Here is a 22,047-nt window from a genome sequence, read left to right as displayed (position 1 = left end):
TTAATAAGAATCGTTTCATCAGCAACTGCCTCCATACTTAAGATCTGTGCCTGATTTACAACCCAACCCAGAGAGGCCTGTCCGGAGCGGATATCTGTGGACCTCAGTCCCAGCTAGAGGTTCTACCTGATGTATACACAGTTCAGTCTGGGGTCTCAATAAGTAATGGCATCCAGCAGGTTCTCTCATCCAAAATCAGAGCAAAGGCAGCACTGTTGTGAGCCAGAGAGGTCATGGCACCTTTGGCTGCCCCATATCATCTCCTCTTGGCCCTTTTAGTGTCAGAGACTAGACTAAGTTATAAGTATCTACTCCCAAAGAGCACCGTTGAAAGTCAAAGGCTCTGCTGTGTCTCCAAGAAATACCAAGACACAAAGGATTATGGCATCTCAAACAAATGGAACATGGTAGAGCAGGAAACCCAAATGAAAGAAAAATTAAGCTCGAATCATGAACCCAAGTGAAGTGGAGGCCTGTGCCATTTTAAGAGCGAGAAAGTATTTTGGCACATAATTATAAAGTGTGCTTGTGAGTTTCAAGGACGTACACCCATCCTTCAGAATCTAACCTGAGCCCTAGACCCCTTCAGCATAGTACAGAGTACCACATGTCAAGCTGCAGGTATTTTCTGCCTTCCCAGTACATATGGGAGGTGTGCTTAAATACCACCATAATTTATTTAGTATGTGATATTAAAAATACTCACATTTTAATCAAGCTATATCATTGCTAAAATGCGTGTTGTCATCCTATCTGGGGATAGGGTGTCAACAGGCTTTCTCAACGCAGGCATGTCACAAACCTTCAATATTTAAAAGACACAATATCTTCAGAACATCATAAAAATGAAAGCAAGATATTTGACCGAGAAATCCAGACAGTAAAAAAAAAAAAAAAAAAAAAAAAAGCATTACCTGAAATCCCAGAGATTCACCAGCGTGATGGCCAACAGAGAATGCCTACCGTGCGTTAGTCAGCAGGAAGCACCGGAGAGCCCATAGTCCACAGTGACAGGACTGTCAGCAAAGGTCAGACAGATACGGAGCAACCAAGCCAGCCAAGAAGAGACATTCATGAGTACTCAGTAGGGAGGTAGTTTTTGTTGTCATTTTGTCTTTAAAATATTGAACTTTTAGACTCAAAACACATTACCTTTCTCCTTAGTCGAAGGGAGGATGGAATTCCAGAATATAATACCCTTTTTATAGTGGTATTTTTATAAAAGCCATTTTATTTTTCTTAACACATGCAATGCAATTATGGAAACTCCTAGACTTTGCACCATCGTACTGAGGTCATTGTTTGGATTTAGATTACACTGACCAGTGAGTGAATATTTGGTAGTTGATGATTGGAGAAGATATGGGGGATTTGAGGAATGCTTCAAGACAATTCAAGCAAGCTCATTTTCAAAGAGGTATAAACAGCTAAAAATTACATTTCAAATTGATAGTCAACATCTGTCCAGCTTGACTTTAAGCCTGCTCAGTAGGGATGGGTGCGTGTTGCACACTTAGCCAAGTCCCCATGACTGGACAGATCACACACTCTAGAGAGAACCCAGCACTGACACTTTACTAAACAACTATAATTTCTGTCTTCGAAACATGTATGCCCATAGATGAACTCTCATTTTTTAATGAAAGAAACTTCTTACTGCAGCATAGGAAGACCACCAGAGAAAGCCACAACTGGCTAAAATGCAGAGGGCAACCAACTATGAGGTGCCAACCCCAAATGAACCCCAAAAACATGGCCCTGCACACAAGAGTCAGGGGAGAAGGGCATGGGCAGCTTCTGAGATGGAGATCCAGGCCATGGCTTCAGTAACATTGTTGCCCAAACAAGGGACACCTCAGAAGGAATTGGGTGGGGGAGAAGGAGGAGGGAGATGATGGAATAGAGTGAGTGTGCATGTAAGAAACTGTCAAACAATAATAAAATTTTAAACAGAAAGAGGTACAATTAAGCCAGGTAGTGATGTCACACACCTTTGATCCCAGCACTCAGGAGGCAGAAGCAGGTAGATTTTTATGAGAATGAGGCTAGCCTGGTCTACAGACTGAGTTCCAGGGCTACACAAAGAAACCCTGTCTTGAAAAACAAAAACAATAACAAAACAAAAGCCAAAAAATTTAAAATACCATAAAAAACAAATAAAAAAATTAAAACTTATATTTTAGTGTAATCTATTTTAAAAACAAGACAAATTTGAATAAAAATTTTACAAGGACATCTTTTTATATGATATCTTGTTTTAACATATAATTTATATTTTATATAGTTTAATCATTATGGTAATAGATATTTTCAATGTTAATCACAGCTGTAAACAGCCAAAAACTTTTCACTTGAAAATTAATATTGATGGTTTTTAGTGCTGAGATGTATGCCTACTAAAATTTCTTTTTCTTTTTCAGTCTCATGTAGCTCAGAGTAGTGCTGGAGAATCCTTCTCAGCTACCTCTCTTAAACCTTTGGGCTTTGTCTCTGAATGATCTGACATCATCATCACCACCATCACTACCACCGCCACCACCACCATCACAACCATCACCACCATCACCACCACCAACACCACCACCACCACCATTACCACCATCACCACCATCACCACCACCACCACCATCACCATCACCACCACCACCACCACCATCACCACCATCACCACCACCACCACCATCACCATCACCACCATTACCACCACCACCACCATTACCACCACCACCACCATTACCACCATCACTACCACCACCATTACCACCACCACCACCACCACCACCATCACCACCACCACCATCACCATCACCACCACCACCATCACCACCACCACCACCATCACCACCACCACCATCACCACCACCACCACCTCTACCATTACCACCACCACCACCACATATACAAACATATGTATCTAGACTATATAATTTTTAAAGAGTCACATTTATTTTACATTTATGTATATTTGTGTTTTGCCTGTACACCATGTGTATGTAGTACTCAAAGAGGCCAGAAGAGGGCATCAGATCCCCTGGAACTTGAGTGAGCTACCACGGAAAGGCAAGAGCAACAAGTGCTCTGAATCCCTGAGCTATCTCTCCAGCCTCGTATAATTTTTATAATTTTTTAATCAACTAAAAAACAGTCAAATATTTAAAGAACAGAATAAAATAATACTCTGATACTTTAGAGAATATTAGAGTCTATTCATGTGACAAAAGATTATACATATGAAAATGTCATGAGAAGAGTATCTGTGTATTTATGTATCTATATATGCATGTATCTATCATTTATTTATCCATGTCTATGTATGTATGTATGTATGTATGTATGTATGTATGTATGCATGTATGTATGTCTGTATGTATGAATGTATCTATTTATCTATTTCAGCTTATGCCAGGTCTCATTGTAAAGTCCTGGCCAGCATTGAAAGCAACATCATGAGTGAATTTGACTCCACCAAAGTGACAGCTGAGACTTCCAATTTTAGTCCTTCTCAGAACCACTTCATATCTCTGTAGTAGTGGCTTCTCTGTGGGTTGTTTGGGGTGTGACCTCTGCTGCCTTAGATGTACCTGAATGTGCCTGATATCATCAGCTAGTGCACGACACATGTGAGCGTTTGGATCGTCTTCATTATAGACACACTTTTTTTGTATGTCCTAGTAGACACTGATTTTGAGCAGGCAAAAGTCAATCTGAAAATTCTATGTAAAATCGACGAAGTCACTAACTGGTGCCCACAGTGTCTTTTTTGGAAGACTTAGGAATACATTTGATGTTGCTGTATTAGCCCAGCACAGGAATTGTGTAGAGAGCTTCTTTTTATTGGATAGCTTATATATTTACATTTCAAATGTTATCCCATTTCCTGGTTCCCCCTCCCTTCCCACTGCTTCTATGAGGATGCTCCTCCTTCCACTCACACACTCCCACCTCACTTTCCTGACATTCCCTTACACTGGGGAAATGAGATTTCACAGGACCAAGGACTTCTCTTATTGCTGTCAGACAAGGCCATCATCTGCCACATATGCAGATGGAGCCATGGGTCCCTCCATGTGTACTCTTTGGTTGGTGGTTTAGTCCATGGGAGCTTGGGGGTTCTGGTTGGTTAATACTGTTGTTCTTCCTATGAGGCTGCAAACCCCTTCAGCTCCTTCAGTCCTTTCTCTAACTCCTCCATTGGAGTCCCCGTGCTCAATCTGATAGTTAGCTGCAAGCATCTTAATCTGTTTCAGTAAGGCTCTGGCAGAGCCTCTCAGGAGACATCCCTATCAGGCTCCTGTTAACAAGCACTTCTTGGCATCAGCAGTAGTGACTGGGTTTGGGAGCTTTTTTATAGACAGCCAGCTTGTATTCCCGGCCCTCCCTGCAGAGTCAAAGCACCACAATGAGGGAAAAGACAGGCTTTAATGGCTGTAATAATGAGGTAAAACTTTGAGATGTAGGAAAACTTTTTGTAAATGAAGTATTTGAACAATAGTCACGGGACTCATTAAACTAACAAGATGACAACCTCTTGGGACAGGTTTTCAGAGTTCCTTGGTGAGTCTTGTGAGTTACAGCCATAGGCAGACTTCTGATGAAAGTTGGGATCTCAGGGGAAATTAAGAGACTAAAGAGTGAGTGTCATCCTAGGGTTGAAAACAGTGTCCCAGAGTGTCTTTGGGAGGGACGAACTAAGAAAGGGAAGCCCCAGCAGATTTGATGCCATTTGTAAAGCTAGAGCAAGAATAAGCTGGCAGAACCCTGTTCCTTCAGCTAGGACACTGTTTTACAGGACTGAGTTTGATTGGAAAAATCTCCCTTTTAAAAGATCTGAATAGGAACCATTTCCACAGCATGGTTTCCATGCATAGACTGTGTTGTGGACATTGGTGATTGATCAGATTTCGAAGTTGTGGGCTTCTGGGGGCACGACCGTGCTTTCTCCTGCCTGCTTTCAGGTCACTCTCTGGCCTCACCCTTAAGTTGCTGCCAGGGCTGCTCAGTGCTGCGAGTGTACAGCGGGGAGGCATTCTGTACACAGTTAACTCCAACAATCACACGCATCAGACCTTAAAAACACCGTTTCCCACCTACCTCCCACAAACACCAATGAAGTTAAATAAATAAGCCTCACATATGATTTAAGGCTTTTGTACCGAGATTATCTATAGATACCACAAAGAACAAGAAAGGTAAAACAAAGGTGCTTGGACGTAAGAATGGACATATTTCTCTAGGAGCCTAAGGAATCTTAATGTGTTTTGTTCAACCTAAGACTTTTAAAAGTTTGCCATTGTCAGCTTTACCTACTTTTGAATTTACAACAGCCAGTCACTCCTTGTAAACCTGATCATGTCTAGGGAAGTTGTCTCAGTTAGGGTTTCTCTTGCTGTGAAGATCTACCATGGCCATGGAAACTTTTATAAGGAAACATTTAATTAGGGCTGACTTACAGTTCAGAGGTTTAGGTCCATTATTGTAGATGCATGCCAAGGCGATACATGATTGGACAGTAGAAAGTGGGGCGGGGACAAAGTTGGTAAAACAGAAGAGGAGGGGAAAGAGGAGATTGAGGTGGAGGCAACATGGAAGCAGACACGAATGGATAAGGTTGTTATGAATATATTAAAAGGAATGGATTTGTACAGCATCATTTGACTTGTCTACTTGGGCAATTTAGATCATAGCAATTGGATCAGAGCATTTTGGTGTGTTCTTTGATGTGGCGACTTAATTGAGTTCAAAGGGTATAGTGGTGGAAAGCATAAAGCCTGCCACAGAGTTGGGATGCGTGTGTGCAAGGCTTGGCAACAACATGCCAAGGGAAAGTGAGTGAAACCAACACACTGGATCGGCTGTAGACCACCTGGAACAGAAGCTGCCGGGGCTGATAGAGTGGACCATGCATGGGTCAAAAGAAGCTGGGGCCTGTGAGTACTTAGATAAAGATGCTCCAAAGTGCCTTGTGGCTCTAAGGGAGCTGGCACTAGTGCTGGATAAAAGGTTTCCACCTGTTTTATATTTACCGCTATGATTATCATGAAGGTGGGAACATAGCAGCACCAAGGCAGACTTGCTGAGAGCTCTACATCTACATCAGCAGGCAGCAGGAAGACACTGAGACACGGGGCCTGGCTTGAGCATCCGAAACCTCAAAGCCCGTCTCCTGGGAGCCGCTTCCACCAAAGACTTTTTATAGTGCCACTTGATATGAGTCTATGGGGGCCATTTTTATTCAAACCACCAGATGAACTGGTTGTTCTCAGAATGGTTTTCAATGGTTTTTAAAGTGGGTTTGTCTATACGGGGAAGAAAACCCCATGCAATATGAGCTTTTAAATTGACCTTTATTATAGTATTGTATAAATTAATGGGACTTACTGATATTTTTATGTGTATCTGTCATGAATTGGTCAGGTCTGTACACTCCACATCTCTGTCATAGCCTCGTAGCATCCGTCCTAGTCATAGAAGATGCTCTGAATTTACTTTTTTTTTTTCTTACAAGTTTATTAAAAAAAGAACAGAAATATATGTACATATTTTTAAAAGCATTTTGGCATAAAACTATGTGAATAAAGTTTGTCAGTACTTGATTTTTTAAAAATGTTTGATAGTATGCATTGAAATCTTACTAGTTATCACAAGCAAAAAGTACATGTAAAACAAAACGTAGCATGGAAATAGTCAAAGTTTTCTTGGTGTGCATAGATTAAACAGAATGATTTTTAAATACCAAAAATTGCCACAAGGCTATCTTCTTAGGTCTTGAGTTATTAATGATTTAAGGTTTAAGTTAACCCCACTCTGAGAGGGTACTATACACTTACTGTTTTTTTTTTTTCTAAGAAGGACTGAGGCTTCCACTTTTTGGCCTTTCTTTCTTTCTTCCTTCCTTCCTTCCTTTCTTTCTTTCTTTCTTTCTTTCTCTTTTGAGCTTCATATGTTCTGTGAGTTGTTTATTAAGTATTCAGAGCTTTCTGGAGGTAGTATCCAATAATCAGTGACTACATATTATATCTGTTCTTTTGTGACTGGGTTATCTCACTCAGGATAATATGGTCTAGATACACCTATTTCCCTAGGAATTTCATAAAGTCATTGCTTCTAATAGCTGAGTAGTACTCCATTGACTAAATATACCACAATTTTTGTATTCATTCATCTACTGAAGGACATCTGGGTTTTTTCCAGCTTCTGGCTATTATAAATAAGGCTTCTATGAACATTGTGGTGCATGTGTCCTTATTGTATGTTGGAGCATCTCTGGGGTATATTCCCAGAAGTGGAACAATTGGGTCTTCAGGTAGTACTACGTCCAATTTTCTGAGGAACTACAAGACTGAGTTCCAGAATGGTTGTACCAGCTTACAACCCCACCAACAGTGGAGGAATGTTCCTTTTTCTTCACATCCACGCCAGCATCTGTTGTCATCTGAGTTTTTGGTCTTAGCCATTCTGACTGGTGTGAGGTGGAATCTAAGGGTTGTTTTGATTTGCATTTCCCTGATGACTAGGGATGTTGAGCATTTCCTTAGGTGCTTCTCAGCTATTCGATATTCCTCAATTGAGAATTCTTTATTTAGCTCTGTCCCCCATTTTTAAATAGACTTGTTTGATTCTCTGAAGTCTAACTTCTTGAGTTCTTTGTATATATTGGATATTAGACCTCTATCAGATATGTGCAATTGGTAAAGATCTTTTCCCAATCTGTTGGTTGCCGTTTTGTTTTCTTGACAGTGTCCTTAGCCTTACAGAAAGTTTGCAATTTCATTAAGTCCTATTTATCGATTCTTGATCTTAGAGCACAAGCCATTGGTGTTCTGTTCAGGAAAATTTCCCCTGTGCCTATGTGTTCTAAGGTTTTCCTTACTTTCTCTTCTAATAGTTTCAGTGTACCTGGTTTTATGTGGAAATCTTTGATCCACTTGCACTTGAGCTTTGTACAAGAAGAAAAGAAAGGGTCTATTTTCATTCTTCTGTATGCTGAGTGCCAGTTGAGCCAACACCATTTATTGAAGAGGCTGTTATTTTTCTATTGAATGTTTTCAGCTTCTTTGTCAAAAATCAAGTGACCATATGTGTGAGAGTTCATTTCTGGACCTTCTATTCTGTTCCATTTATCAACCTGCCTATCTCTGTACCAGTACCATGCAGTTTTTAACACAATTGCTTTGTAATATTGCTTAAGGTCAGCGATGATGATTCCTGCAGATGTTTTCTTGTTGTTGAGAATATATTTTGATATTCTAGGTTTTTTATTTCAGATGAATTTGCAAATTGCTCTTTCCAACTCTATGAAGAATTGAGATGGAATTTTGATGGGGATTGCATTAAATCTGTAATTGCTTTTGGTAAGATGGTCATTTTTACAATGTTGATCCTTCCAATCCATGTGCATGGGAGATCTTTCCATCTTCTGAGATCTTCCTCGATTTTTTTCTTTAGAGATTTGAAGTTCTTGTCATACAGATCCTTCACTTTCTTAGTTAGGGTCACACCAAGGTATTTCATGCTGTTTGTGGCTATTGTGAAGGGTATCTTTTCCCTACTTTCTTTCTCAGCATGTTTGTCCTTTGAGTAGAAAAAGCCTACTGATTTGTTTGAGTTAATTTTATATCCAGCCACTATGTTGAACTTATTTATCAGCTGTAGAAGTTCTCTGGTAGAATTTTTGGGGTCACTTAAGTATACTATTATGTCATCTGCAAATAGTGATGTTTTGACTTTTTTTTTCCAATTTGTATCCCTTTGATTTCCTTTTGCTGTCTAATTGCTCCATCCAGGACTTCCAGTACTATATTGAATAGGTAGGGGGAGAGTGGGCAGCCTTGTCTAGTCCCTGATTTTTGTGTGATTGCTTCAAGTTTCTCACCATTTAGTTTGATGTTGGCTATTGGTTTGCTGTATATTGCTTTTATTATGTTTAGGTATGGACCATGGATTCCTGTTCTTTCTAAGACTTTTAACATGAAGGGGTGTTGAATTTTGTCAAATGCTTTCTCAGCATCTAATGAGATGATCATGTAATTTTTTTCTTTGAGTTTATTTATAAGGTGGATTACATTGATGAATTTCACTATATTAAACCATCCCTACATCCCAGGGATGAAACCCACTTGATCATGATGAATGATCATTTTGATGTGTTCTTGGATTTGGTTTGCAAGAATTTTATTAACTATTTTTGCATCATTGCTCATAAGGGAGATTGGTTTGATGTTCTCTTTCCTTGTAGGGTCTTTGTGTGGTTTAGAAATGAGACTTATTGTTGCTTCAAAGAATGAGTTGCGTAGTATTCCATCTGACTCTATTTTGTGGAATAGTTTGGAGAGTATAGGTATTAGGTCATCAATAAATGTCTGATAGAATTTTGCACTGAACCCATATGGACCTTGGCTCTTTTTGTTTGGGAAGCTTTTGATGTCTGCTTCTATTTCTTTAGGTATTATGGGATTATTTAGGTGGTTTATCAGGTCCTGGTTTAACTTTTTTATCTGGTATTTGTCTAGAAATTTATTTGTTTCCTCCAGATTTTCCAGTTTTGTTGAGTATAGGCTTTTGTAGTAAGATCTGATAAAATTTTCAATTTCCTCAGTTTCTGTTGTTATGTCGCCACTTTCATTCCTGATTTTGTTAATTTGGATACTCTGTCTTTGCCCTCTAGTTAGTCTGGCTAAGGGTTTATTGATCTTGTTAATTTTCTCAAAGCTCCTGGTTTTGTTGATTATTTGTATGGTTCTTTTTGTTTCTACTTGGTTGATTTCTGCTCTGAGTTTGATCGAAATTTGCTTCTGTTCTCTACTCCACACTTCCCCTTTTAGTGATCTGTATTCCACTGTGTACTTTTGTAAGACTGCCTTATTCTTTTCTGTACGTATGTGAGAATGTGTGGTATTTTTCATGTAGTGTCTTTTTCATTCAAGTGCATTCTGAAAACTTCTGAGGCACTTTGACCTGCAAAGTAGTCCAATCAACATGTATCTTCTTCAAAAATTATTTTTTTAGGGTGTCCTTGTTTTGAGGAGCCACCATGACCAAGGCAACTCTTATAAAGAACAACATTTAATTGGGGCTGACTTACAGTTTCAGAGATTCGATCTATTATCATTATGGCAGGAAGCATGGAAGCATCCAGGAAGGCATGGTGTTATGGTTTGTATATGCTTGGCCCAGGGAGTGGCACTATTAGAAGGTGTGGCCTTGTTGGAGTGGGCATGTCACTGTAGGTGTGGGCTTTAAGACCCTCATCCTAGCTGCCTAGAAGTGAGGATTCTGCTAGTAGCCTTCAGATAAACATATAGAATTTTCAGCTTTTCTTGCACCATGCCTCTACAGACTATCCTATAGGAATATGGTCGATTTTGTTGCTGAGAGTATTCAAACTGTGCAGACCTGATTCAAGAAGTTTCAGAGGAGAAGAATTTCATTATATAACATAGAGACTGTTTTGTCGTATTTTGGTGAAGAATGTATCTGCTTTTTGCCCTTGTCTGAAGAGTCTACCTGAGGTTGCCTTGATAAGGAAGTCTCAGAAAAGCCCAGCAGAGACTTTGTTCTCTGGTTAAGTCACATGAAGAACATTTTGAATAAGCATAGCAAGCTTAGAAAGAAAAAATATAAAATATATGGTTTTATTATTAACGAGGCCCAAGGAAGTAAAATGGAACTTATTCCTATGCTCTAGGAGATAACAGATTAAGAAATTTGGGGGCAATATCCTTCCCAGCTAAATTTATATTCAGGCATGGTGGTACACACCTTTAATCCCAGGAGACAAAGCCAAACAGATACCAGAGTTCAAGGCTAGACTGAGAAAAAACAGTTTTTAGGTGAAAGAAAGCTTAAATCCATGCATGGTGGCCCATGCCATTAATCCCAGCATTGCAGGAGACAGAACCATGCAGATATCTGAGTTTAAGGCCAATCTACAGAGCAAGTTCCAGGAAAGCCAAGCTTAGGCAGAGAAGGAATTGGAAAACAAGAAGCTGGTAATAGAATAAGGGGGCCATGTTCCAGCTCCAGCAAGTGGCAGAAGATGGAAGCTTCAGCCATGTGGCTCTGGCTTTAGAGCAAATAATAGAAGGGACTAATGGGACAATTGAAGCGGTCAGCTGGAGCTAAGGAAGTAGCAGGGATTAAGAAGAGACCATCATCACTGAGATGAAATCTTCTGGGAAGTATTTTCTGAGAGCACAAAGAAGCTGTGTTCCAGGGATAGCTAAGGTTGTACTCTGTGCTGCAGCTGTACTTGGAAATGTGTAAGAGTCACCCAGGTGGTACTGGTTTTGAAGGCATGAAGGGGTCACAAAAAGGATTTGAGGCTTGGCACCATGAAGAGAACCTATGAGGCTATTGGTGAAGCCTAGTTGCAGTGGAAGACCCCAGCGTATTGGAGATGCCAATACCATGGGATGCTCACCAAGAACAGCAGTGGTAGTGGAATGGATCAACCTGAGCTTACAGTGCAGAGGGCAGAGCTTGAGAAAAAATGCCAGCCCTTTGGAGGAGCCCAGAAGATCATGTGTTGATCCCAGACATTGAGACAGGAAGCTGTAACATTGAAGCTGCCTCAGAGACCCCAAGATTTTCATGATGCCAGAGCCAATGTTGCTAACAGGGAATGGAGCCATTCCAGGAAAACAACTTTGTTGCAGTCAAAAAAGGTTAAAAAGGAGTTGGAGATCTGAAGACCACTTTAACATCAGACATGGAGTTGCGGAGTTTGGAGTTTGCCCAGCTGCTTTCCTTTTTGCTTTGGGGATTACAGTTAAGTGATTGGATGAATCTCAGAAGAGACTTTGACCTTTGGACTTTTAACACTGTTGAGACTATATATTATGGGGACTTTTGAAGTTGGATTAAATGTAGTTTGTATTATGCTATGTTTAGATATGGCCCCATAGACTCATATGTTTGAAGCCTATGGGGGCCAGGGAGTGGAATGTTATGTTTTGTATATGCTTGATCCAGAGAGTGGCACTATTAGACAATGTGGCACTGTTGTAGTAGGTGTGTAACTGTGGGTGTGGCTTTAAGACCACCCTCCTGGCTCCCAACACCTTTCTTGTTCCAGCAGGGTGTCTACCAAGACTGAGTTACAGAGAACACTTCTATGTTTTCAGAAAAATGAACTTGTCAGTTTAAATATCAAATTCTTTCTCTTCAGAAGTCTTAGAGGTTGAAGTAAAATACTTTGACTATAATGTTCTAAAATTATACTGGAAAGAGAAGCCAAATAAAAGAGAAAATGATATCACTTTGGATGGAAACCCAATTGTAAAAGTCTCTTTCAAACATTTTTTTTTTTTTTTGTTATGAGCAACCCATGTCTTAAAACCTTCTGCATTTGAAGGCACACATTTTTGTTCTTATCTTTAAAAAGTATAAATTACTAATGTTTTAACTTACAGCAGGGTTGCATTGACATGAATACACCATAAGCTGTGACCCTGAAGCTTCTTTTGTTTATATGTACAAATGTGTCTCTGTCTGAGAGCAAGCGTGACACCTCTGTGTGGGTGCCTGCAGGGGCCAGAAGAGGGCAGTGGGTACCCTGGAGCTGAGGTTGCAACCATTGTGAGCTGCCTGGTATAGGTGCTAGAAATTCAGCTCAGGTTTCCTGGAAAGGAGGAAGTACACTGAACTGCTGAGTCATCTCTCCAGAGAGCTAAGCAGAGTGGGTTGAGACCAGTGCAGATTTAGAGTCAGCAAGAAAAGGTTCACAGTTCCCTGCTTTTCAGACCAGAGCTGCTGTAACTTTCAAGAGCCTTCTCTGATCTGTCTGTCTGTCTGTCTGTCTGTCTGTCTGTCTTATCCCTGGAAAAGGGGCTAGAAGAAAAAGAAATTCCCTCTTCTGTCCTCTTCAGGCACCAATGTAAGAAGTGGCACACACACTCATATACACATGTACACATAAATAAAAATATTTTGAAAAGCTTCCAGATTATGACATGTTCCTATCAACACAGTCCTATTATAAGATAAGGAACACTGGAAATTTACAGTTTTTAAAGACAGAAGCAAATCGTTTGACTTTGAATGCAGTGTTTTTAAGATACGCAGGTTGCTTAGAGAGCAAAGAAAGTTCGAAATAAATGTTCACCATTTGATTTCTTTCAGAAGTAATTTCATTAGTACTTCTATTTAGTTTTCCTTTTGAATGTAATCTTAGTATATTGCTATATACTAAAAATACTTTACTTGAAGCTCTAGGACTTATGCAGAGAAAGAATCTGACATTTAAACCCAAAGTCAAATTTTCTAGAACATTATGAGTGGTTTATGTGTTTTCTGTGTCTCTGTCTTGATAAATGTCTGTAATGGTGTGAACTGCCCCCTGCCCTGCCCTGCTGATCGGCTCCAGTTTCTAAAACCTCTTCCCAAGAGTCAAGCATTTTGGTAACAGACATAAAATAGCTTCCTAATAAAATATCAACCATCAATAAAACAATTTACAATGAAAAGTCTGATTAGGAGACGAGCACGGGGTTACGTAGATCAAAACCTCATATTTCACAAGTGTTTCAGGATGTCCGTCATTGCTCGCGAGCTCACATTTCCCAGATAACTTCAGCCTCATAAACATCTTCTGTTTACCCCACCATGAAGCCTACCATTCCTCCCAGCCTGTCAGTGCCTCTATGGCAGAATTCCACTTTCTCCAAGCACCAACTTGAAAATGGCTGTTAATAGAATAGTAATCAATGAAATCAGGTAATATCTGTAGAATTCAGAGAAGCCAGTCAAATTTCTGGACTGGGGGATGGTGGCTTCCATTTCTGGAGAGAAAGCTGTTGAGGCTGGTGCTCTGATTACAGGACCAGCAGTATTTGGGTTAAGGGTGATTGACCCTCTGGCTTAACACTATTTTATTGTCTTTTTTCTCTTGGTTAGAATCTAAGCTAGTTTAGAGCTTTCAGGAACTAAGATTCAAACTCTTGGATGGTGAAAGGAAACTATGCACCAAAGTCTGCCTTTAAAACCTACCCATTAGGAATTCAGACAATGAGCCAGAGGAAACCATGGCTCAACACAGCAGACATCCGAGTGAGGAAGTTGATTCTGGAAATCTGTGCCTTGGTGAGCTAGGAGCCCAGGCTGCCTCAGAAAGTACTGCAGGAGGCTTTGTTTCCTGAGCTAAGAATATCACCCAGCCTTCAGGACATAGGTGTCATGGCTCTGTGCCCTGAACTGGCCTCTCTCCTACTTGAGAGACTTGAGTCAGCTTTACTGACACAAGGTCTTTATCTCTGTGTGACACGTGGGTTTGCATAAAAGGTCTTCACTGCAACCTGGCTGGATGTTTAAAACATTTATCAAAAAGAAAACAGTAAAATCACTTTATTACTTTTTCAAGATTTTAGTTTGGAGTCAGGGTCAAGGGTCAACTTTGTATTAGCAAATCCAAGGCCATTTACAGTTGCTGAAGCTCCCTGATGCCTTTCTCACTCGTTACTTCCAACACCACTCATATTTAATACAGTGGTGCTAAGTATTGGAATTACAACAAATCTATACTTACTAAGTATAATTTGCCTTTATCTTTTTGGTACATTGATATTTTGTAATAAAACTGAAAAAGATCAAGCAATATTATTTGGACTCCAAACATTGTGATTCTATAAAATCTGTTAGTTTAACATTGATAAATAACATTAGCTTACTTTGAAAACATTAAGTAATATGTTTGAGATGAACCCCTTTTCTGCCAGGAAAAGAACGTCAGGAATAAATAGTGATACAGTAACCATCTCCTAGTCAAGGCACTGAATTGTGGCAGCAGATGGGCCATGGTGGTGTTTAGAGCTCTTGTCCAGCGCACAAGGCTGTGGGTTTTATCCCAGCAAATTCTTGTCTTTAGTTTCTCAGACTATCCTGGTCCTCAGTCTGGTGAGACCTTAGAGTATGGCAGAGCCTTTCATGGCTCTCGATTGATCTTCCTGGATAGTCAATGGCCACCAAAGCAACCTCAAGCCAGTGGCTTCATGAGCCAGTGGATTCTGATTTTGATCCTGATCCTGATCCTGATCCTGATCCTGATCCTGATCCTGATCCTGATCCTGATCCTGATCCTGATCCTGATCCTGATCCTGATCCTGATCCTGATCCTGATCCTGATTCTGATCCTGATCCTGATCCTGATTCTGATCCTGATCCTGATCCTGATCCTGATCCTGATTCTGATTCTGATCCTGATCCTGATCCTGATCCTGATCCTGATCCTGATTCTGATTCTGATTCTGATTCTGATCCTGATCCTGATCCTGATCCTGATTCTGATTCTGATCCTGATCCTGATCCTGATCCTGATCCTGATTCTGATTCTGATTCTGATCCTGATCCTGATCCTGATCCTGATCCTGATTCTGATTCTGATTCTGATTCTGATTCTGATCCTGATCCTGATCCTGATTCTGATGTCTTATTAGCAAGGAGAATAAAGAAGTCTAGACTGAGAATGAGTGGAATGGACAGAGAGTGGAGTAGAAGAGGTTCTGGGAAAGGAATATCTTGTATTTACACATCAAGCCAGTCTTGAGGTAAATGCCTCTATATTTTCCTTGGTGCTTCTGATGGTTGGTTTCAATATCAAATAGGCATGGGATAACCCCTGATCCCTCCACAGTGGAGAACTATACCCTGGAATGTTGATCTTACAAGAAATCCTTTCTTCTGTGCTTTATCACAGTAACAGAAAACAAAATTAGGGCAAAATTGGTTTGGAGAAGCGGGGCCATTGTAGTGATAACTCCAACTATCTAGCTTCTCAGCCTTTGGAAGAACTGTTTTGTGGAACGCAGAATTTGGAAGTTTGGGTTGAAAAAGCCACTAGGGTTATAGCCAGATTTTGCAACAAAAGAATCCTGGGAAATGACCAGTAGAGGCTCAGATCATGGGATTTCACAGAGGACAATGACTCTATCAGAAACTGGAATAGGACCATTCCAGTGGTAAAGAATTTGACTTTACCTGAAGGAGGTTGAACTGAGAGATAATGAACGTATTTCTTTGGCAGAGGGCATTTTAAGGCACCCTGGTGTTCAGGCTGTAATGGAGAAAGATCAGCATCACCTCAGAGATGCCTCCAGCACCGGGAGAATGGGAAAAGCATCCCGAGGGAAATTCTAATTCGCCTTGTGAAAATCTGAATAGTAATGGGAGAAAAGTCTTAAGCCAAAGGGTTCCCTGCTCCTCAAAAGCAAATTCATAGGTGAAAGTGTGTCCCCAGGGTTAGTGCACAGAAGCTTTTATACTGTGGATCGGGGCATGAGCTACAGCTTTAGCTGGGTAGCAGAACTTTGTAATGCTATTAAGTCACATCCGTATGCACTGGCTCCGAAGGAAAAGGTGCAAGACTGAGGAACTGTGAGAGTAGTAGGGGTCAGGCTTTGTGTCCGTGCCCACCAGACATATGGAAGCTTTCTCAATTCTGTGCTCCGTGGCTAGAGATGTATCCAGACCTATTCCTTCTCACCCAGCTCCTTCAAGTGTGCTCCTTACACGGGACAGGGCATATCTGCTAAGCTACATCAGGAACTCCAGGTAAGACTATCTCTCCCACGCAGAGGAGACCGGCGGTGGTACTTTCTGCAAACTTTGCCAGTTTTCAAGCACTGCACACATTTGCTTTTTTAAAGGGAAATCCCCTCACTGCTCCCCTCATGCTGCAGCCGGGGCCTTCATCAGCCCCCACAACTGCCTTGCCTGCTCCCAGCTGACCTAGGGGTGATCAGGATGGCTTCAAACAAATAGGAATGCAGCCAAGTGTTGGCAATACAGGACAAGAGTGGGAGCCTTGGTTCTCCTGTTCAGCCCCCGGTGACTGATGTCTTCTGCTGGTGAACCAGGAAAGGGCAGAGCATCAGACACCTCCATGGATGCCACATATTCTACTAAACCTAGTCAGCAGGCTGCATGTTTGGCATCCAGTGATGGTTGGGGGGGGTATGTTGAGCTCTCTCTCTCTCTCTCCCTCTCTCTCTCTCTCTCTCTCTCTCTCTCTCTCTCTCTCTCTCCCTCTCTCCCCCCCCCCCCCTCTCTCAGTTGACTTCATAGAGAGATCTGGTGCAGAGCTAGGCTTCCAGGCTGGTGTCTGAGGGAAACCACAGGTAATTTCTTTGGTTTGCCTAATCACTAATTATCTAGTGAGGGCTCATCCCCAGACACTGACCATGCATGCAGGGAAAGAGGAATTTCCTGCTTCTGTGAATGCATTGGCAGAGAGGAAAACACCAGGGAAATAAATAAATAAATAAACAAAGTCACAGTCCTTAGGAACAGGGATTTATACAAACCTGAAACTCAAGTGTTTTGCATTAAATGTGCCCCTCAAGAGAGGACAATTGTCCAGTGGTGTTGGTAGAATTATTTTTTTAACTTAAAAAGGGCTCTCAAGAAAAAGGAATGGAATCTTGACTGAGGTATATGTATGAGGTGAATTAACAGTAGGAAAAAAAAAAAGAGAAATTCGCAGAACATGTCTTAATGATTAAAATTAAACAATTCAACCTCTACCCGCTAAACATCGAAATGCCCATAAGAGTTGATTTGCTTCGGTTTATAAAATGTATGTATATGGAACTGCTTCTCACTGGACTCAATGGAGAATTTAAAATTAAGAGAGCTTTGGCAGGTGTGTCTTCTTCCTCCCCTCTCTATTTCTTCTCTTCTCTTTCTTCTTCCTCCCCTTTTCTTGTTCCTCAGTTCTTTGAACTGCATTTAAATTAGCTGTTTCATTGTCTTAGTTTTCTGATAAAAGCCATGCCTCTGTAGTCCGCATGGGCCAGCACATGTATTCTGAGCCTGTTATTTCTGTCCCCTCCCTCAGCTGAGTGTGGCACTACTTCTGAACACAACTTCAGCAGACATGAACAATCACACAAGAGTCACCCACTTCATCCTCAGGGGCTTCTCAGATGTCCCACAGCTGAGATTGGTGGTCATCCCATTTTTCTTGTTCGTTTACACTTTTGGTCTCCTGGGAAACCTCTCCATCATCATGGCTGTGATGAGAGACAGGAGGCTCCACTCTCCCATGTACTTCTTCCTGAAGAATCTGTCTTTTCTGGATGTGTGCTACACCTCGGCCACCATCCCCAAGGCAGTGGTTATATCCTTTACAGGCTCTGGGGTCGTCTCCTACCTCGAGTGTGTAGCACAGCTTTACTTAATTATTACGTTTGTATGTACTGAATGCTATTTACTCACCACCATGGCTTATGACCGATGTCTGGCCATCCTCAGACCACTGCTCTATGGAACCATCATGAGTCAGAAGCATTGTTCTGCACTGGTGGTCACTGCCTGGGTTAGTGGGGCCATCTACTCAATCTTCCGTACTTTCAACACCTTCTCCCTCCCCTTCTGCGGTCCCAATGTTGTGGAGCACTTCTTCTGTGACATCCCTCCAGTCATGAGACTGTCCTGCACTGATTACCATCTCAATGAGGTGGTGGGCTTTGCTGTCAGCAGTTGCATTGTCATGAGCTCCTTTGCCCTCACAGTGGTCTCCTACATTGGCATTGTGACCACAGTTCTTCGAATCTCCTCAGTGGAGGGCAGGTGGAAAGCCTTTTCTACTTGCTCCTCTCACCTGACCACTGTCATCTTGTTTTATGGAACTGGAAGCTTTGTGTACCTGAGGCCTGCCTCTCAGTACTCTCCGACCCTGGGTCGCCTGGCATCCATTTTCTACTCTGTGGTCACACCGTCTTTGAATCCAGTTGTCTATTGTCTGAGGAACAAAGATATGAAGTCTGCTCTACAGAAACTTTATTGTGGGAGGAAATACTGAGTCCTCAAAGATTACAGTGTGTGGCTAAGATCTGAAGGCTATTGGTAGAGCCAGGTAATTTATTCCCTCAAACTTTCTCTCCCTCCCGGTGTCATTTAACATTGTTGATTAAACTGGAGAACCAGTAGGGGCCTCCACAGTCCCTGCATTACATAATACATGTATACTATGGATACATACATACTAAGTACATGTAGGCAAAACACTCGTACATAAAAAAATAAAAAGTCAAAGTAAACAAATCCTTCATCTAATTTCGTTGTGGAATTCTGGTTTTCAGAGCTGTACTCATTACAGGAATCTCAGGTCTTTACCATCAGCCCCATGTAAAGGCCACTATTGTGAATTTCCATTATTTTTGAAAACTTCATCTTTCCTGGACTGGCACAGCCATATCCCCTGGAAACTTCCAAAATCCTGAAGCTTGCACAGTAGCCTGACACAGTCCCAGCAAAGCTGACTGGGTTGATACTCTTAATGTCCTTCTATCCCCAACTTTTGTTGCATTTTTGGTGGATTTTCTGCATTATGATTCAAGTTATGTCTTTTCCTGAGGAAAATTGTGTCTGAGTCTTTTTAGGGAAATCCTAAAATGAACTCTATCTGGCCATTATTTGAAAGTCCTCCTTGTGCCCTGGAGATAGTTACACACAGACAAGTACATTAGTAGATGAGGCTATTATTCCAGGAATCTTCTTGGGGGAGCTGCCCCTGAGGAAACCCAAGTAGTATGTAGTTGGTGCAGGGTAAACAGACTCAACAGACAAACAGAATAAATCACGGCTTCAAGGTTTCTTTTTATTGTAGGCTTAGAGCTTTCTGAAAATGCAGTTAAAAAAGGGGGGGGTGTTATATAGGGTATACCCCCGGAGGAATAAAACTCAGTAAATAAGATAGACTGAAATAAACTTTTCCTACTTTATAGCATAGCTGGTGAAATGTATACTAAAAGAATTTAGGTGTCAGTATTTGCTATTCATAAGAAGACCAGCTCAGGTACTTTGTCTGGAGTGCTTTAAAACTACAAACATTGCCAGCCTAAGAGCAGGCTGTCACTTAATATATGCATTTGCTTGGCAGGTGACATTCTTTAGATTCTTTAAAGTAGGGTTATAGGGCTAATGATAAAAACAAAATTTGTTCTGTTTGTATTTTCTAATTGTAACTGAATTTGTGACCCTGGACGTGCAATGGAGAAAATCAATTGCATAATCTGTAGCCCCTGGATAAGCATTAGTCTTTGATCTGTGAAACCTATAGAAATGAAGCAGTCAGAGCTGAGAGATTTCCCGGAAGATCATGGCCTGGCTCACTCCTCTCTTCCCTCATGGACTCTTTACCACCTCTGCAGGCTGGCTACTCTGTAAGCTAGGACCCTCAGTGGGGAAGGGCCCCCGGTACTGGATATCCCATAAGCAACACATTTTGTCACTCAAAACTGTGCCTTTGATGTTAAATTGTTCTACTTCTCTAGACACTTGAACCATCCTGATTTTGCCCCATTCTGATGAATTTTAAACATTCATTTTCTTTACTTTCATCTAAAGAGCAATCTTCATCCCCCATGCTCTAAACATCTCATTGAGCTTTGATTACCATCTCTCTTAGTCTAGGATTCCTTCCTCCAACACTTTATGGAGGGTCTCAGATGCTAGGCCAATCGTTCAGACTACAGAACACTTTATGGACGGAGTACAAGGGAAATCTTATAAATTATTCTTGAACCATGTGGCTTTGAAGGCTTGGCTTATTTTTCTTATTTTCAGGAAGTCAATAAAGGCTCCAAGAGGCTGGTTTTAGCCCAGCTTGGATCATAGGGGCCAGGCATGGGTCACATTAACAAGTCATAAAGGCAGTGTACTGGTCTCCTTAAACAGTGTGATGCAATCATCTGAATGCTTTAAGGAACTATATATAATGATGTAAGGCAACAAAATTACAGACGCCCAGTCAGCCACAAAACACCAAACAGATATCTGCCTCTACTGTGCTGGGGACTGAGAATGCAGAGAGAGGGAGAGGGAGAGAGGGGGAGAGGGAGAGGGGGAGAGGGAGAGGGGGAGAGGGAGAGGGGGAGAGAAGGGGGAGAGGGGAGAGAGGGGAGGAAGAGGGGGAAGGGGGAAGAAAGGGGAGGAGAGAGAGAGAGAGAGAGAGAGGGAGGAGAAATAGAGGTAGTTTAGGCATAAAAAGCACATTTATTGAAGTAACTAAGTTTGCAATAAAGTATCAAATGAGGGGGACTCTGCAGTTTTGAAAGGCGAGCACATGTGAGCTCACATAAATGTCGGATGTTAGAAATTCTTCTGCAGACAAGAGGCAAAGAACCCTGCAGGCCGAGGAGAAAAGCCGAGAGAAAAAATTATGAAGTGCTCAGTAGATACGGGGGTTTGTGCAGCAGTGGACACACACCCAACAGGTGTAACATTGTCTATCACACAGCAGACATTCTCCTTCATGAAGGTGTGAATGGGTGAGTGAATAAGAGATCACAGGCTCTAGCATCTGTGTTTAGCTGCTCATGAGAGCCAGGGTGATTTCTTTCCCTACTCTAAGTTACTTGTTATTTTAAAATAAACTGTGCTATAGAAGGTGCTTAAGGGTTGAACATAGGAATGAAAAGAAAGATGGTGGTTTTGAGGGGAGGAGGGTGTCAGAGGACAGTTGCCTAGGTGAATTCTGGAGCTGGGTTTCACACTATGCTCCTGTATCATGCAGCTGGACCTGAGAATGGTTAAGACAGGATATCTTAGAAGATGCGCATTTTATCACAACAACAACAACAAAACTGAAAGTAGTTGGGTCTGGTGGGCAGGCCTGTAATCCCACCAACTCAGCAGGCTGAGCAGGAGGATTGCAAGTTCAACCTCTGCCTGGGCAGCTTAGTGAGATCCTGCCTTAAAATAAAAAGGGAAGGGTTGGAGATAGATTTCAGTGGTGGAGCAGCTCCCCAACTAGCAGAAATTCTGAGTCTAACCCCTAGTGTTGTAAAAATAATAAAACAAATCACTGAAATGTCCAATTACTTAGATTAGAAAGAGTAGTGCTCCTGTTTGTTTCCTTGCACCAGATGATCTTATTCTCTCTCTCTCTCTCTCTCTCTCTCTCTCTATCCCCCCAACCCCACTAGTGCGCGCGTGCGTGTGTGCGTGTGTGTGTGTGTGTGTGTGTGTGTGTGTGCGCATTAGAGGTGCTTTTTGTTTATTTTAATTCTGGGCACCTACTTATAGGCTCTGGCTCCTCCCCAAATCATCTTT

General features: G+C 41.5%; 1 protein-coding gene across 1 annotated transcript; it reads left to right on the top strand.

The window, feature by feature from the left end:
• Positions 1 to 17,866: 17,866 nt before the first annotated feature.
• LOC308426579 (olfactory receptor 5AR1-like) lies at positions 17,867 to 18,793 on the top strand (the record flags this gene model as incomplete). Its single annotated transcript, XM_080924403.1, has 1 exon — positions 17,867 to 18,793. One exon carries the CDS (start codon positions 17,867 to 17,869, stop codon positions 18,791 to 18,793), a length of 927 nt encoding a protein of 308 aa, XP_080780529.1.
• Between the last annotated feature and the right edge of the window lie 3,254 nt (positions 18,794 to 22,047).

Source organism: Micromys minutus (assembly GCF_963924665.1).
Source record: "Micromys minutus genome assembly, chromosome: 10".
NCBI classification, from domain to species: Eukaryota; Metazoa; Chordata; class Mammalia; order Rodentia; family Muridae; genus Micromys; species Micromys minutus.
The sequence above is the reverse complement of the archived record's forward strand: the minus strand, read 5'-3'. Positions and strand labels throughout refer to the sequence as shown.